We start from the raw sequence: 18,398 nt of genomic DNA, 5'->3' as shown, positions 1-18,398 counted from the left end.
CTTCTGAAGGATACGTTTGGAGACAAGGTCCCAAAGAAAGCAAAAATTTAGGATGGACATTAGCTCAAAACATAGGATCGGTCAACCATTCAGAAAGACTGTGTTGCTTAAGAAAAGTTCAGCTAGGACAGGAAGGCTTTCAAAATTCTTTCTGGCCCCAAAGGAGCCAATATCTAGCCTGAATGAGAAGAATCAGATCAAGGAACTGAGGTTCCTTCACAAAGTTTCTTCACAAAGAAAGCTTCTTCCTACAGTTCAGTGGTTTGACACAGGAGGGAGGCAAGTTACACCAGAAGGAATCCAGGCATTTGTGATACAGTCTGGAGAGGTGTTTGGATCCAGTCCATGGGATGATGAATGGAGCGTGGGGTGGGGAGAAGGCATCACATGTGACCTCTGAGGATCCTTGGAAAGCCGATTCAGAGCTTGGGGGTAACCCCAGAAAGCAATGATCTCTAGGTTGAAGGATTGAGGGGTGGCATTAAGTACCAGCAGGCAACTTATATGTCAGGATGGAATGAGATGGAGCAGAATTGTCCAATCCATTGACCGGAAGTCAAGACAAGATTTAAATTTGTAAGGAAGGAGATTGGGAAAATCCAGGAAAAATTCTTAACAGTTAGAGTCAGTCAATGACAAAACTAGCAGCCTTGGGAGACGGCAGGTTTTTCGGAAGGTTGGATAGTCATGGGATGGGAATGTTATAAGAATGGATTCCTGTAAAAGACAGGAGATTGGACTAAATCAGCATTTCGCAATGTTAAGAACTGTGGACTTCAACTGGCTGGGGAATTCTGGGGATTGAAGTCCACAGATCTGGACACTGAAGCTGAGAAACATTTGGGTAGGTAGGTGATCCTCAAAATGACTCCCACCTTTTGCAGTCTAGGCTTCTGGGATAAATGAATTCATAGCAGTGGGTGCAAACCAACCAAAACAGGAAAGCATCAAAGCTTCCTCTGTGTTTGGCACCCCTCTGAGTCCAAGATGGGGAATCAAAGAATGTTTCAATTCAGTCTCAGGGGCTTATGCACCATTAATCCTACTTTGGGGCAGAATTAGTGAGTTATGTTAGAAATGCTGATATTTAATCCCATCCAAGGGCTAACTGCTAAACTAATTACTGGATAGAGTCAAGTCCCCCCCCTCTCCCCCACCATCTTAAATGTATGGATTTCTTTGAACAGTATTAACCCATAAATACTCATAGGCTGATTTCCATAAATACGATATACATTTTCCTAACAGCGATGAAACTCAGAGAGAACCTCTTAGCTGTTTTCTGAAAAATACTGCTAAACAACTTGACACCCCCCCTCCAGCTCACTTGTAAATGTCAAGCTTGGTTTCTAACAACTTTCAGAGTCGCATACCAATATTCCCAAGTCCTGAATTATTTTAAGAATATTTGGGGCATTCGTAAACACTTTGCCGAGAAGAAGTTTTAGCAGCAACCTTAAGCTCCACATAGAGAAGCGATGCGCGGATGAAATCTGAGAAATAAGTAGCATTTATACTCACTCGTTGGGGTTTCCTATTGGTTCATATATGTACCAATTATCTTCATCAGCAAAGTTTCCGGTGAGTTCCAATCCATCTCTTAATTTCTCTTGGGAAGACATCTCTCTGTTTGCTTTAATTTCCCCCGCAATCAAATCTAAATAATATCTTTAAAAGAAAAGAAAAGAAAAGGAATCAAGATCTATTCTGAAGTGGGGACTCAATCCTTCCAAAAAATTGTCCTGTAGCTGATACACTTTGGCGGTCAAATTAAAAATCTGGCAAGTTTTTTTGGTCCTTCATACAAGCAACTCGGTTTCCTTCTGTCATTTAAGTTGCTTTTCATGCTTTTTTTTTTAACCCCACAGAGGTTTATCCAAAGTGACTTCATCCTGTTTCAGCATTACATGAGAACAAAGGAGGAACAGAAGTTGGTGGTTGAAAAAAAAAAGGAGAAAAAAAAACAACAAAAACAAAAAAACCCAACCCCACTACACAAACCAAACTAAGAACAGCCAGTTATGAAAGACTTGGGCTGTGCTCAGAACAAGGAGATTAAAGAAACTAAAGATTTGTTTAACTTGGTTTCTCCTCAAGATTCAGCCTAAGGAGATGAAAGAATTTGAAAAATCATTTTTACTTCTCATACCTATTTGAATGGATGCTCTCTTTTTTTCTTTTTGCAAGAAAAATCCAAGGGAAATATTACTTAGAAATAAAGCTTGACACCCCCACTTCCCAAATCAGCAGTTTCTTGATACCTTACTTTCAAAAGGGACCATTGTTTGATCTGAGAACCTGTGCAACAAAATATTAAAAATTTATTGCTTTGGGCTTAGGAAAACTCTGGTATGCACCCAATATTTAAGTATAAAATTAATAGGCTGGCTACTCCTATTTGACAGGGGTTTTAGCCATAGAATACAGGAGGATGTTGTAGAAAATTTCTTGAGTATGGAATAAATAAAACTCACTTTTCATATGCTAAGCCACTTTGCCTCAGCTGTGTAGCTGGTTGAATAAATTGCAGTTAAATGGTGATGCACCACAAACTAAGCCTAAAACATATAAACCACATTATGACTTAATCTGATGAACGAAACTGGTCAAAATCCCAGCTTGATGTGAAAATCATACTGTTGCAGAAGGATATTCCTGGTTAATAGTAAGACTATGTGGTCCTTGGTATTCTCTGAGCTTGGTTTTTTTCTTGTAGACATTTCATGACCCAACTAGCTAACATCATCAGTACTAAAAAGGAGTGGAGTTTGGTCTCCACTTCTATAGAGTGGCTTTCCCCACTAACTGATTAAAACACCTTGGAATCTTGGATAAACCATCGTTCGGGGTTTCCCAACCGTGGCAATTTACAGGTATATGGATCTCAATTCCCAGACTTTCACAGCCATTGCTGAGAATTCTGCTAGTTGAGGTCCATCACTGTTGAAAAGCATTGCTGTACTTGTTTATGGAGGTTCTCAGTCATCCAGGTCACGGTTGTCCCAAAGGTGCTTTTTCAAGAGGCAACTGGACCTTCTTGTCTTTCTTTGAAGACATTTTGCTTCTCCTCCAAGAAGCTTCTTCAGCTCTGACTGGATGGTGGGGAATGGAAGGATTGATATTCCTTGCAGACAGCTGGTCATTTGCCTTCTTTGAGAGAGTTGTTGAGGCCACTCGGAGGTTTATCTGTGTCCTCAGGGTCACCTGAGTGGTGCAAGTGGGTGTGGAGCCTTCTTGGAACTGCTGAAAGGACTGTGTTGTAGACTGGAGATAGATGATGTTGGATCCCTCCCCCTCTGTTGAGAGAGGCCTGTTCAAAACTGAATTAAACCCTTCCATTCCCCACCATCCCATCAGAGCTGAAGAAACTTCTTGGATGAGAAGGGAAACCTCTTGAAAGAAAAACAAGGGAGTCCAGTTGCCTCTTGAAAAAGCACCTTTGGGACATTGTCCTACCTGGTTGCAGCTGTGGTTTGTCGGACAAGCCATCAACGGGCTGATTTACCCAGTGGCAAATGGAGGCCAAAGGGAATAAACTATAAAAGGTTCGCAGTGATGGCGAACCTTTTAGAGACCGAGTGCCCAAACTGCAACCCAAAACCCACTTATGCATCGTCGAGTGCCGGGTGGGCATGGCCCATTGGGTGGGCGTGGCCCATTGGGTGGGCATGGCTGTGGTAGTAATGGCAGACTGGTGGGACTAAAAAGTTCAATCTATCAATTCCAACTTTGCAAGATCTTTTTTTTCCCCCGCGAGAAGTTGAAATTGACTGATTGAATTTTTTTTTTTGCACACAGCGGCGGAGGCCTAAAGCGAAAAGGTTTTATAAAACCCAGCTGAAGGCCAAGGACTGGGGTGACGGTGCGCGTGCCCACAGAGAGGGCTCGGAGTGCCGCCTCTGGCACCCGTGCCATAGGTTCGCCACCACTGAGCTAGAGGATAGCACATAGCTGCTGTCTCCCAATGTATTCTGCTCGTCCTAGGAGACACAGGGAGCCCGATGGAAATTCTAGACTCCCAACGGGCAGCCAAGATGAAAGACAGAACACACCACCAAGATGAGAAGACTTGTGCTGTGTTGCAGCCTGGCGTTTCAGCCCCACCTCAGTTTCACCCTAAACCTGATCTCTTTGCTCCTCTGCCTGACCTCCACTGGGGAAAGCCACAAGGCTTCGATGGGGAGACAGCACAGGGAGAGATTGATGACTGCAATAAATATTATTCATTTCTCATTCTTTATCACTCCCTGGGGAACGTTTTTTTGCCTCTTGCCCAAATAAATAGAGCGAGAGGGAAACGGGGAAGGTCGAGGGGATGGGAGAGAAGGGGGAATTGAGCGTACAGCATGCGGCTTTTAATCAAAATGATAAGAGATCAGTTTCCGGAAGAGCTGTGGAATTTACTGAGTGGGAGTTGATTTCATTCAGTTGAGCTCTGCTCCGAGTTGCCAGAAGGACAAGGGGGGGGGGACATGATAGCCGTGTTCCAATATTTGAGGGGCTGCCACAAAGAAGAGGAGGGGGTCAACCTATTCTCTAAAGCCCCTGAAGGCAAGACAAGAAGCAACGGATGGAAACTAGTCAAGGAGAGAAGCAACCTAGAACTAAGGAGAAACTTCCTGACAGTTAGAACAATTAACTAGTGGAACAACCTGTCTCCAGAAGCGGTGAATGGAGCAATGCTCTAACACTTGATGTTTTTAAGAAGAGACTGGACAGCCATTTGTCTGAAACGGTATAGGATCTCCTGCTTGAGCAGGGGTTGGACTAGAAGACCTCCAAGGTCCCTTCCAATTCCATTAGTCTGTTAAATGTGAGAGATATTTTTTTTCATCAGACAGACCAGCCCTGCTGTTTTCAAAACAACTTTGCACTGGGAGGTTTCCTGATGGCTTTTGAAATGCCCTTTGCTTCATCCCAGTGAGGTTACTTCCGGCAGAGCTGTTTGTACAGGTGTCAACTCACAGCGAGGCAATTGCAAATGTGTGAGATTGCAGCAGGCAATCCTCACAAATTCCACCAGCATCAGAGTTCAAACGAATAAGGCCGATTGTTATCTTCTGCTTCCAAGCCTTTTAGTGCTCTAGATCCCTTCCCCACCTAGCAAATTTGGGGAGAAATACTCAACAAAATTAATGTTTAAGAGATGAACTAAAGAAGAAGAAGTCAGAAGTGCAAGCCTGGATAAAAGAGCCAGGCTAGATCCACAATCTGGGTTGGCTAGTCATGAAAAGTTCTAATGTCGATGCTCGATTATGGCCAAGTCTTGGCATGATCATGGAGAACTCAGTCCATTGTGGCTTATAAGTCATGGGTTATAGGTTAAGCGTCACAGATGGTTCATGCTGCAATGACTTACTCAACAAGTATTTAGTTATTGAGTATTAGGGGTAAACCCATAGACTCACATTGCCGTAAGTAATGGTTTGATGGTTTAGAATGAAATGTGAATGTAGTCATTGGGGTTTGTAGATAGTGAAGTGGTTCATGTGTAGAGTTTTCCAGCTGATGTGTAGAATTTCTAAGGTGACTTATGCAAGACCAACATCTGCATTTTTCAGCCAAACTCAGATAATAAATAAAACTGTCTGTAATGGGAAGGATGGACCTGGCCAATGTTTAAAGTACAGCCCAACAATTTGTGAACTCAGCTATGATTTCATGGTCAACCAATCCAGGTATCCCCAATACTTCTGAAGACACCATTAACTTGGAGCAGTGTTTCTCAGCTTTGACAACTTTTAAGTCATGTGGACATGTGGACTTTACTAGCCAACATGGTTGACTAGGGAATTTTGGGAGTTGAAGTCCACACATCTTAAAAGTTGCCACGGTTGAGAAACACCAGCTTAGAGAGATTGGATGCCTGAGACATATCCCAAAATCACATTTTTCAATCTCCTTCTCCAATATGAAATTATGTACCTTGAGAACTACACCACACACTGTCTTGGTTTTTTTGGAGAGCTGTTCAGCCAAACTGTTTCCGAAGAGTTTGTAAAATCTTTTTTTTTTTTAGTCCTTTGGAGGAAGAGAGAAAAGCTGGGAGGAGGGCCTACCTTCTTGTAAATAATTTTCTTGCTATTACTCAACTTCTAGCCTACTTGCTCATCCTTTAGCAAATAAACATCAGTGATGATTACAGCCTGTAATGACTCGGAACATTGAAGTCCTGATACAAAAGGATACCTCATGGTTTAAGGAGATCAAAGGAAGGGGCGGGGAAAAAACTTCTTAGTCGTCTTTCACGAGGTCAACAAGCCAACCACACACAGATGTAAATTACAGCCTTCCCATCATGATTCAGGTTTAATCAATCTCCTGGAGGTCCCTTTGGGAGGGGTTTGAAGGTCCCTTTTCCCAGGACCCAGGATTTCTCCTCAGCAACTTACACAACACAGAATAACACAGTTGGAAGGGATCTTGGAAGTCTTCTAATCCAACCCCTGCTTCCAGTGATGGAGCACCCACAACTTCTGGAGCAAGTCGTTCCACTGATTGTTCTCACTGTCAGGAAATTTCTCCTTAGTTCTGGGTTGGATCGCTTTTGAAGGAGCTTCCACCCATTATTTCTTGTCCTGCTGGAATAGGTCAATCCCCCCCCTCTTTTCTGTGGCTGCCCCTCAGATATTGGAAGAGTGGTACCACGTCACCCTAGTTCTGCTCTTACTCAAGGCTTCATTGTGATGTTTAATAGTCTCAGCCAGAGTTACAAGTGTAACTTGATCGGTGGGGAAAGCAAACACTCAGGAAGCATGAGGTTGGTCCATGGAGGCAGGGAAGCAGATTGGGACCTACGAAAACCCTCACAAAATAGCTAGGAAAGATTCAAGGATTCTTTGGGAAAGGAGAAACTCAAACTTGTCAATCTCAGAGCGACTCAATCCAATTGCAAACCTTGGGTTGAGCATAGCGCCTGGCCCTGATTTCCGTTTATCATTTCTTAAAAGAGCTATAAAAATCTTGATCGATCCATCACCTCAGAATTTCAGAGCCAAGATGGAAGGTCTGGTTTTTTTTTTTTTTTTTTTTTAAAAAGACACCGTATAATTCACTTCCAACCAGTGAGCAAATGTGACCTGGAGGGATCATAAATTCTTCTTTTTATTAAAAAGGAAAAGCAATCAAAGCCGTGTCACAATTAGATGCCTCGTTTGCTCTGAAAATCAGGGTGATTAAAGATTTCTTTTTTCTTTTTTATAATGCCAATGGCCTCTTGATAAAATACCTTTTTCACCTCCTCTATTGTAAGCAGCTTTCCTGGGCCCTTGGAATATTTTTTTTCCCCCTACCGAGACAACAATGCAGGCTAAGCAAAAAAAAAAAAAACCGGCTATAAAGCTGGCAAAGTGTAAAATGAAAGGAAACAAAGCATCTGTCTTTTCAACTGCTTGTAGATTTAACATAAGCACCTCTATTAAACCGAGGGAAACAGGCTGGGAACTGGCAAGGTAAAGACTCCCTCGTGATCATTTTTTTTAAAAGAATGCAGACTTGGGGAGGGAGGGAACCCCCACTATACAATCACCACCTTTCTTCTTGTGAAGAATTGTGTTGCTAAGAAAAACCTTGCTGGGGGAGAGAGAGGCTATTATTCTTGATTGATTTATTGAAGAAGAAGAAGAAGAAGAAGAAGAAGAAGAAGAAGAAGAAGAAGAAGAAGAAGAAGAAGAAGAAGAAGAAGAAGAAGAAGAAGAAGAAGAATAAGAAGAAGAAGAAGAAGAAGAAGAAGAAGAAGAAGAAGAAGAAGAAGAAGAAGAAGAAGAAGAGGAGGAGGAGGAGGAGGAGGAGGAGGAGGAGGTGGGGAGGAGGAGAAAGACCTTTTTATTAGAAGTTGGTTTCTCTTGCTAATTAACAAAGAAAGAATTCTAATGATTATTTAGGAGAGGAAAAAATCACGTTTCTTTTACCTCTAACGTTGCTTCCCTTAGAAATAAGGCCTTTTTTTTTTGTATATCTGGGCAAAAATTCAACCTTAACAATGGTATGGTTTGATCAGGATTGCGGTAGGACTTTAAGAATTCTTTTTTTATTTTTTCCAAAGGGAACTTGTTCAGCAATTAGCAGGGCTAAAGGTTACTGGCATAGAAAAACACAACAATAGAGAGAGAGAAGCTTGTAAAAGTAGAACATTACCTTGAGCCGTGCAAAATTTCCAAAAGCCTGACCAGGCTGAGCACCAGACAAACACCCAAATCCCAAATCCAAACACCAACTTCTCCACAGCAGGTAGACAATAAATAATAATAAAAAATAAAAATAAAACTCTGATTCAAACTCTCCGGGGGGTCCAAAGAGGCAAGCCACACCAATCTGCAGATCTGATCTTTTTCTGGGACAATGGTATCTCCACCTCCACACCCCTGGGAGATCCTCCTATGATGCTATCTCAAGACTTAATTGTCTAGGGGTGAGAAAGGGAATTCTTGAAAATCCCAGCTGCAGGCAGCTGCGCCAGAACTCCCTAAATCCAATCAGAAGAACGGCAGAGGTGAACCAGCCTTGGAACTTAAAGGTAAAGTTGAACTCACAGTAGAGAGGAAGAATTTCTTCGTCCCAAGGAACTTTACCCCCTCTACCGTTAAGAGGGCTTGGCTTGGGGCCAGCCTGGGGCTCAGAAATTGAAAACAACCCGCCTGGCGGGAAGGGGGGGGATTTATCTAGCCTAGTGTTGGAACCACAGCCAAATAGAAGGTTTCCCCCTCCTCGCATTTTCTCACCTCTTCTTCAATCCTGGAACATCTAGGATTGGATTAGAAGCTTTGCTAGACAGTTCCCACCTCAAGATTCTCGTCTTATATCGAAGTTTCTTTGGGCCAAACACCGTAAATAAATATCTAATCACGAGCAGGATCAGACCTGTCCTTAGACGTATCACTCAACCTTGACAACTTTCAGATGGGTGGGCTTCAGCTCCCACTCATCTTTATTTATTTTATCTTATTTATGAGTCTTATATACCGCTTTAAGTGCGAGCACTCTCTAAGCGGTGTACACCAGTAAGCAATGTATATATATATTTACATTGCCCCCAACAATCTGGGTCCTCATTTTACCTACCCCGGAAGGATGGAAGGCTGAGTCTAAAGTGGCTGCAGAGAACATGGGACCTGGTTCTGGATAAGGTTCTCGCTCCTGAAATAAAAACAATTTACGCTTTGCAGAAAGATCGGTGTAAATTTGGCCCGTTTGCTAAAAGAATAAATAAACCAAAGCAATTCATTTTGCTATGAGACAAACAACCATCCGTGGCCACTTTTGGAGTCCAATCTCTGGGGCAGGTTCACACAGAGCATTTTTCTCCCTCCCCCTTTTTCTTCCTGTTAGAGAAAAGCTCAAGCTTGGCCTCATTTATCCAAGGGCAGGCACAACACCTTGTGTCCAGTTGCCATGGCTTCGTGCAAACAAATGGAAGGAGCACAGCTTTTGTTCCTGTCTACACCTTGTCACTTTCTTCCTTTGGGGCTTGTAGAGAACGTTTTCTCCCTGGACCCGGAGTCAATTCTCCAAAGTTTGCTCCCATTCAAGAAGGGGTTTCATCCCTTGGTCTTCAGCCTGAGCACGGTCCTCGGAAACAGCGAGTGATGAGTAGCATCACACCCATGGAGGAGTGAGTAGAAGACCTGGTCTTTAGAAGACTGTTATGGGCTGCTTCGGACAGGGCCAAGGTATGTATGGAAACAAATCCTTTTCCACGTAGTGTCCATCCCTGTGGCTGAGAGGTCAAGGCTGTATTACACAACTGCAGCTCTTCAGTGATGGTACCATCTCCACTGACTCAACACCACCTCCTGTTTGGAATGTAGACACCGTGCTACTAATCTGGTGGGTGAAATCATTGACTACTAGTTCGGACTATCCATACTTCTTTGGAGTTCTTTCTTCATCTTTGGGGTTCTCCTGGCTATGGCTGGAAAAGCAGGGGAGCCCCGTGTCCCAGCCACCTTGCAGAAATCCCGCCTGAAGGCCGAGGAGAAGATTCTGGATCTTGACTTTCAGCTGGAGAGCGTGCAATTTAATGAGGTAGGGAGGTATGCCCTGCGGTTGACTGCAGAAAATCCTCTGGTGGAGGGGTCTGAATCTGGGGTGCAGCTGCGAGTAAATGAAGGAGAAGTGCTTCACACCAACACGGCCACCACCGACGTGGTGGAGCAGACTAACCTCAGCGAAGTCTACCTGTTTGAGAAGCGGAGGTTTCTCTTCATCCTGCCCAAAGGTAAAGAGGAGGGGAAAGATGGAAAGGCGGCAGAATCCACTTTTAGGGGACTAAGGGGCATGGGGGATTTGAAGAAGGGAGCAATCTGAAGGGTAGCATTGTAAAACCAAGGTGCCACAGGATTTTGATGCTCTGTGAAGTCTGGGATTAAGGAGCATGAAGACTGGAAGATTGCATTACAGACCTAGGGTCTCCTCCTTTCTTCTTCTTCCTCCTCCTCTTCCTCTTCCTCTTCCTCCTCTTCCTCTTTCTCTTTCTCTTCCTCTTTCTCTTTCTCTTCCTCCTCCTCTTTCTCTTTCTCTTCCTCTTCCTCCTCCTCCTCTTTCTCTTCTTCTTCCTCCTCCTCCTCCTCCTCCTCTTCCTCCTCCTCCTCCTCCTCCTCTTCCTCCTCCTTCTCCTCCTCCTCCCCCCTGCCTTTCTTGATTGATTATACACCAAAGCCAAACAAGATACAGGGTGTGGGACTACTAGAAGACCTCCAAGGTCCCTTCCAATCTTATTATTCTATATTCTATGATAAAAAAAACACATAATCTTGATTAAGTAAACACTAAAAGGGTATCATACTATCATAAAAATAGACAGTTTGATGTAGTGGTTAAAGGCATTGCAACTTGAAACCAGGACATATATGCATTCTAGTCCTGCCTTGGAACATAAATGCACCTGGTTGACTTACCCAATTTCCCATAGAGGCTACTAGATGCCTCCCAAAAAAAAAAAACCCCGTCCATAAATCAGGGCAGAGAAGAAATGGAGCCCCAAGGAGCTGCCATTCAAAAGAAGATGGCAAATTCTGGGTACACAAAGCCAGTATAATGGTATAAAGGTTAAAGGCACTAGGGTAGAAACCAGGAGGCTGAGTTCTAGTGCTGCCAAATTCATCCCTAGAAAGAGGACAAGTCCAAACTACTTCTTAAAAATCCTGCCAAGAAAACTGCAGGGACTTGTCAAGCAATAGCCAAGATCGATCGACTTGAAGACAAACACACACACACATACACACATTCTCCCACATGAAAAAAGCTCAAAAACACAATACGATTTTATCTTGGCATTCACCTTTATTTTTTCTTGACTAAATACCAGAGCTTTACAGCCCTCTTTACAGAATCAATATATTTGCCCCCAACAATCTGGATCCTCAATTTACCAACCTCGGAAGCATGGAAGGCTGAGTCAACCTTGAGCCTTGTCAGTATCGAACTCCAGACTGTGGGTAGAGTTAGCCTGCAACGCTGCACTTTAACGACTGCGCCATCCTTGCAGAAGCTTTGGGCAAATGAAGGCAAATACAGGTGTCCCAGGATAATGTTGCAGGATCCAATTTGAGTTGGTCACCAGGACCGAAAGTTTATTCTTCTTCCAAGCTTTGGGCTTGTGTTGGAGTCCATCCTCAGGGAACTTTTCTCTCTCCAGAATGTGTACACTGGGCTGTTCTACGTGTTGTATTTCTATGATGAACACATCCTGGAGAGAGAGAGACGTTCCCTGAGGATGGGAAGAAACTTGGAAAAATAAACCATTGGTCCCGGTGACTGACTCAAATTGGATCCTGCTATTGGCAAACTCTGTAACAGAGACAAAGAAGAAAAATCAGGTTATTCCACTTTTTGGCTGAAAGGTCACCTGCCTTTGGCTTCCATCAGGCTACCTGAAACATATCTCCAGTCAAGGACTGCCTGAACTAGCTTTGTTAATTTCTATCCCGCTTTTCTTCTGTGCTGTGTATTTAGCCTGAGGGTAGGGGTGGATCCAGTGGTGGGATTCAGCCGGTTTGCACCAGTTTGGTAGAACCGGTAGCTAATTTTTTGTTGCCCAGGCCCAGAATGGACTTCCGGAAGTGGCATCCACACAGAGAACTGATTGTTCACCTATTTGAATCCCACCACTGGATGGATCACACACTGCTCATCCTCCTGGGTCCTTCTTGTAGCTATTTTAGGGGGCCAGGCTGACTAAAGAGAAGAATAAAGGTGCTTTCAGTGACAAGAGTCCTCACTGTGAGATGGGTGGATGCCTACGTTATTGCAATAAAGGAATTTAAATGAAGGAGAATGGGAGCAAAAGGAGAATTCACTTAATCCAATTGTATATACTGTATATAAAAGTGGGAGAAAGCCTTACAGAAGGCACAAAGGGGGCTCCCACAATCTGATCAATCAAAACAGAGCTGGAAGGGAGATTGGAGGTCTAGTCCAACCCCTCACTCAAGCAGAAGACCCTATACCAAACAATGCCAGGGATGAAGCATCCACAACTTCTGAAGGCAAACTGTTCCAATAGCTCAATCTTCCACTTGCACTAACGGATTATTTTCTCCCCCACCCTTTTTTTTTAAAATGTAGGTTTCTGCAAAAATGATAAAAACCACGATGCTCGGCTGCGGATTGAAGCTTTACGCCAGCGTGGGTCCTTGTTGCTGAAGACCAGCGTGAAGACGGGGGAAGCTTTCTTTGCTATTTACCCCCGCACTAACCAGCCTAGAATGAACCTCTTTGCTAGCAAGGATGAAGATTTATACCGCTATAGTGATATTATGGTGCTGCTCCGGGCTGGTAGCGATGACTTGACCATGCATTGTGGAAGGTTGGCTTACACAGTATCGTTCCATGAACACCGACCTGGAGCCAAGAGGGAGATACCCATTACGCCACGCCATCTTTCTCCTTTGGTCCCCCGCAAGGAAGATAAGACACAGGCGGAGCTGGGAAGCTCTTATCTGGCACCTTTACAGTTGTTGGGGGTCCAGCCAGAGAGGGCCCCAGGCAGTGCATCTGAACGACCATCTCAGCTGTCACTGACTGCAGAATCCCATGTTCGTGGGGTAAGGCGTGTTTGAGTATCAGGGTTATTCTGAATTTCATTTTATTTTATTTCCCGTCGGGGGGGGGAAGTGAATGCAAGTGGATCAAAGGGGTGGTTTTCCTCTCCTTTGGGAGAGAAAGCTTGGCTGTCCAATGGAATGAATGAATGCATCATGGTTGGTCTTGGAGAAGCAAATAGAATGAATTGGGTGTAGGCCAGTTAAGAACTTCTAAGGGATGTGGGAATGGCCTTGGGAAATAGAAGGGAGGGCTGCAAAGGGACCACCGGTGGGTAAAAGGTGGCTCAGCCCACAGAAATGTTTCAGAAAGGATCTGTCAAGCACCAAGGAAGTCAGGAAATCCAGGCAATTCAAATGTGTATAAAGATTTATTGCATGCTTAAACTCTCTACAAGAATCTGGACTACTAACGGTTAAAGGAAATTAGTGGGAATTAAGAATAGAAGGAATTCAAGGTGGGCTGGACTTAGATCTCTTATGGCAGACATGTCAAACACAAGGCCCGGGGCCCGGATGTGGCCCGCGAAGTGGTTTCATGTGGCCCGTGAAGCCATCCTGGAAACAGTGAGGGAACGGCCCCCGCTGCCTTGGCGCTGGCCCTGGCGGCTGGGAGCCAATGTACAATTTTGTGGTGGCCATCTTGGCACTTGTCCCGGTGGACCATGCCTTGGCAACTTGCCCTGATCCCACCCCCTTCTGCCAGAGATCCTCAGATCTGTCCCACTCCTGCCCAGGCCCCCATAGGCACCCTTGATGCGAATGATGTAGAACGGGGCAAGCTCACCCAGTAGGCTGCACCCACTCTGGCCACACCCACCCGGCCCTCCCAGGGCAACCGCAATGCTGATGCGGCCTTCAGTGAAATTGAGTTTGACACCCCTGTCTTATGGGCATGAAGGAACTCGAGACTGATGATGCATTTGACCTCTCCCTCTGGCTCTGCCTGGTCATCTCCTACAGCATCCTCTCCAGTTTTCTGGAGAGTCAAAGGAAAGGAGGAAAGAAATACTTTCGGTCTTCAAAGATTCTGTTCGTGCAACCTTAGAATTAAAAATAGAAGCATCTTTGGTGCCCCCTGTGCTTGGGTGTTCTCTTGCAGACATTTCATTACCAAACTAGGTAACATCATCAGTGCCAGTAGGGAGTGAGGTTTCATATTGGCCCAATTTCCCGATTCATATGGCTTGGGGAAGTCTAGGAGTTGCAGTCCACCCATCTTCAAGTTTCCAAGATTGAGAAACACTGCCCCAAGGGATTCAATGGTGGGATTGTGGCAGCCATTTTATCTTTACGGACTTCCTCAGCCAGATACCCTTTCTCTCTTCTTAGCGCTCACCATACAGCCTGCTGGAGTCCCAGAAAGAAGTCCCCGATGAAGACATTCAAGACTTTTCAGAAGAAGAACAATCCATCTTAGCAGCTTCTTCTTCATCCTCCTCCTCCTCCTCTTCTTCGCTTGCACCAGCTTTGCCAAAGCAGTTGCCAAGCGATGCTAGTCTCCATCTGCCTTCTCCAGGAGATGTCCCAAAGCTAGCATCTTTCTTAGGACTGCTGGTAAGTCAAATATCTGCACAGTCAACTGTGAAAATGCAACTTTTGCCTGCTTCTCTTTATCTGGGTCCAAACAAGGTTAAGTTAGCAAGGTCCAGAAGCTGCTCCTTCTTGGTTAAAGTGCCATGAATTTGTTAGTTTGATTTTTGTGTGTATTCAAGGGCAGGTTTAATTCCTTCTACTGAGAGCTTTGTAAGTCCTCCACAGTGTATTCTAGTCATTGCTAAAGTCAGCCGGTGGCTCTTTCAGAAATCTTTTTGTTACCTGGGCCTGGGTTTAACCCAAAAGGTGCCAAGGATGGCTTCCAGAGACTTGCAGAAGTGTTTTCAAAATGGAAATGTTTTCTGGGGCTGGAAAGCAAAAGGAGTCAGCGCCTGATCAGAAAGTCATTGTGTAGTTTATTTATTTTTTCTTAGGTGGAACACAAGCTGAGGAACAGACTGGTGCTTTAATGAGTAGCAGACAAATTCTCTGGAGAATTTTTGAAGGATATGCACAGTCTTTATATTTTATATATTATATATATATTATTTTATTTTATTATTTATTTTATTATTTTATTCCCTTGAATTTTAAGTTCACTTGATGGTTTTCATTCTGAGGCTGTGATCTGCATCCGAAAAAGAATATTGCTTGAACTGGCTTCATGGTTAATAACATCAAATTGGAGCCAAGAGATGAAGAATGTCAGACTTTAATGTAGTCTAATTCTTGTCCAAAAATACAGATCCACCAAAATCTTCTTTGCTTTGACATCTTCTAGATGAGATGGCTACAAAACATTCCACTGGCTCTAAATGTGTTAAAATTGACAGACATCCATATTTAAATATTTGCCATTATTTTAATGGTAATTGTAATATTTATGACCGCTCAAAGTCCTAAACAGCAAGCACGGATATAATCAAGAAGTTTAGCAACAACAACAACAACAACAACAACAATAGAGTTTGGCAGATAAAACAAGCCAATAGACCTTGTAGAAAACAATTAAAAACTCTAAATGTATTCATTTATTAGTGAAAGCCTTGCTTTATAGCCATAGTTTAAAACTGTCTGTTACTGCTATAATTTTGGGATTTTTAATTTAAATATTTACATATTCAAAGTTATATGTTAGCCTCTATTTTGATGTTTGCTCTTAGATGTTTTACGGGGTCCTTTTGAAAGGGGATTGATAAATTTCAGCTCAAAGAATGGGTGACGAGAATCTTGCCTGATGGTGAATGAAAATATGGTCTTGTTCTGCTTTTATAAGAGTGACACTGATTGTGAGCTCATTGCTGGATGGCTGAGCATGGACAAAAGCATACACATGTTTCTTAAAGTCTGTGGATTAGCCTCTGATGGCGCAGTCCCCATATTGGGGCAATGATCTACATGGCAACTTCTTTTTTTTTTTTTAACTTTTAATAAGGCCAGTTAGTTCCACCATTGTAAATAATTCTTGTTCTGTCTTTGCCTTCAGCTTCTTCGCTCTTTTGTTTTTCCTAGCTGCAGAAAGGGTAACATCTTTTTCTTAAATTAGCACCCACTTCCTATGTTTAGAGCACTGTTTTAGGAGATGTGAAGCTGAAGTTAGCAATGATGTTTTAAATTATTTTTTCTTCTTCTTCTTCTTCTTCTTCTTCTTCTTCTTCTTCTTCTTCTTCTTCTTCTTCTTCTTCTTCTTCTTCTTCTTCTTCTTCTTCTTCTTCTTCTTCTTCTTCTTCTTCTTCTTCTCCTTCCTCTTCTTCTCCTCCTCCTCCTTGTCCTTTCCCTCTTCCTCCTCCTCCTCTTCCTCCTCCATAGTATTTTAGATTTTATATTTCATGTTTTGTCTTTTTGTCTCTTATATTTTTATCGAGGTGTGATGTGAATGTGCCATAGGATAAATAATAATTCTTTGCCCCTGCTTCTGTCTCCGCCTTTGGCTAATATGAATTATTACTTCTACATACTGGGAGAAGTATTTGGGAATGTATAAATTGTATGGCTGGTGAATTCTGGGAGTGGAAGTCCACACATCTTCAAGTTGCTAAGATCAAAAATGACCAAATAGGAGCCCTAGATTTACAAGGGAAGACATTTTGATCAATGGCAGCACCAACAATTGTCTCACTCTAATTCTCATCCAAATTACCAATTTTCAGAGTACATCAGCTTCAATATCCATCTTCGGTTCAAAACCTATAAGATACGATTGAATTGTCAGATAAATTAACTTAAAAGGTCTAAATTACAATAAAATGATCATGGTTTGAAAAAAAGATTTATCTTTGGGGAGCAATGAAACCAGTGGTGTGTTTGTCAAGACGAGACATTTTAAGTCAGCTCTTATGAAGGCATCCATGTGCAATAAAACTCCAAAGTCGGTAATTTGTGATATCACATGCCAGTCATAAAATGCAAACAATTATAGATTCTTCTTTAATTTATTTGGGGTTTTTCAGCCGAAGAACAAACAAAACCAAACAAGTAAAAACACTTCAGTCACTTAACCCTGAGTTTTGCAATTATTGTATGAGAAAAATCTTTTTGACCAAAAATACTCATGTGAAGTAGGGAATGTCTTTTCCTTCCTTCCTTCCTTCCTTCCTTCCTTCCTTCCTTCCTTCCTTCCTTCCTTCCTTCCTTCCTTCCTTCCTTCCTTCCCTCCCTCCCTCCCTCCCTCCCTCTTTCTTTCTTTCTTTCTTTCTTTCTTTCTTTCTTTCTTTCTTTCTTTCTTTCTTTCTTTCTCATCCTGGAGATTGGAGGGTTTGGAATAATGTTTTTGAAGTACAAAAGATAACACATTTGGAAACATTTTGAAATTGGGAAAAAAAATCAGAGCAAAAGATCCTGGATCATGGTGGAGGCTTTAATGAGTTTCGGTGAAAAGTACAGTGTTGGAACAGGTATTTCTCCAGACATACCTTTTTTCGTCTTGTCTTTTATTAAAAAAAAATTCCCTTCCCTCCAGATGCATATCAGTTTCAAATATTAGGAGTATTTGATGAGAACATGATCTAAATTAAGACACTGAAAGTGGCAAGATGACTCTGTCACTACTAAGTGCGAAAATAAAAAGGAAGGAGGAGAAAATAGGTGTAATAATGAAAGAAAAGAAAAATAAAATGCTTTCCAGGAAAGAGAGAATTGCAAAACCAGCTCAACAAACAGATTATAATCTGAAGGGCTGAAAGTCTTTGTTCTCGCCTCTTTGTTTGAAGAAAACTCAATCAAACTCAATCTCCAGAAAAGCACGGTAGGAATTTACTAGCAAACCCTTTTTACGTTCATGGTAAACATCTCCAACAATGATTTGGCTTGACCTAGAATTAACTTCATGTTGTCTTCAGATCTCCTTGTTGATCCTTCTTTTGTGCAGAAGGAGAGAAAAGTACATGGACCAGCTTGGAAAAGCAACCTGTGGCTCCAGAGGGGTTAAACCCCACAGGAGTGGAAAGAGGTCACCTTTGAAAACTCCAGGAGATAGAAAAGACAGAATGATGGATGAGGAATTTCTGGGCAACTGGTTGTGCAGTAATTGACCAACTTCTAAACAATGCCATGGAGGTCAAATGTGGAAGTAAGCAGGTTGATGTCCCACAGGGTGCTTTTTCAAAAGGCAATTGGACTTTCTTGTTTTTTTTTTCCCCTTGAAAATGTTTTGCTTCTCATCTAAGAAGCTTCTTGAGTTCTTCAGTTCTTCAGTTCAGAAATGAAGACGCTTCTCGGATGAGAAACGAAAGGTTTTCAAGGAAAACAAAAACAAAAACCAAGAAAGACCAGCTGCCTTTTGAAAAAGCACCTTTGGGACAACCATGACCTGGATGACTGAGA

The 18,398-nt window shown here is 42.8% G+C and overlaps 2 protein-coding genes across 9 annotated transcripts in view; one reads left to right on the top strand and one right to left on the bottom strand.

The window, feature by feature from the left end:
* STRA6 (signaling receptor and transporter of retinol STRA6) overlaps positions 1–9,225 on the bottom strand; it is a 29,284-nt gene extending 20,059 nt beyond the window's left edge. The window contains exons 1-2 of one of the 3 annotated variants that reach the window (XM_039337565.1): positions 9,061–9,225; positions 1,522–1,668 (exon numbers count right to left, since the gene is read on the bottom strand). In XM_039337565.1, the coding sequence (XP_039193499.1) occupies positions 1,522–1,622 (101 nt within the window). In that variant the 5' untranslated portion in view covers positions 1,623–1,668; positions 9,061–9,225. Of the gene's footprint in view, positions 1–1,521; positions 2,008–8,136; positions 8,529–9,060 lie in introns of those variants that run through there. The other 2 variants (XM_039337564.1, XM_039337563.1) reach the window with 2 other exon arrangements.
* A 195-nt stretch (positions 9,226–9,420) lies between these two features.
* Positions 9,421–18,398, top strand: part of CCDC33 (coiled-coil domain containing 33) — a 100,683-nt gene continuing 91,705 nt past the window's right edge. For 4 of the 6 annotated variants that reach the window (XM_039337558.1, XM_039337559.1, XM_039337560.1 and 1 more), the window contains exons 1-3: positions 9,421–10,216; positions 12,565–13,043; positions 14,373–14,597. In XM_039337558.1, coding sequence (XP_039193492.1) covers positions 9,907–10,216; positions 12,565–13,043; positions 14,373–14,597 — 1,014 coding nt within the window. In that variant the 5' untranslated portion in view covers positions 9,421–9,906. The remainder of the gene's footprint in view (positions 10,217–12,564; positions 13,044–14,372; positions 14,598–18,398) is intronic. The other 2 variants (XM_039337557.1, XM_039337561.1) reach the window with 2 other exon arrangements.

Source organism: Crotalus tigris, unplaced genomic scaffold, assembly GCF_016545835.1.
Source record: "Crotalus tigris isolate CLP2741 ecotype Arizona unplaced genomic scaffold, ASM1654583v1 scf7180000017683.1919423, whole genome shotgun sequence".
Taxonomy (NCBI): Eukaryota; Metazoa; Chordata; class Lepidosauria; order Squamata; family Viperidae; genus Crotalus; species Crotalus tigris.
This window is presented reverse-complemented; position numbering and strand designations above follow the sequence as displayed.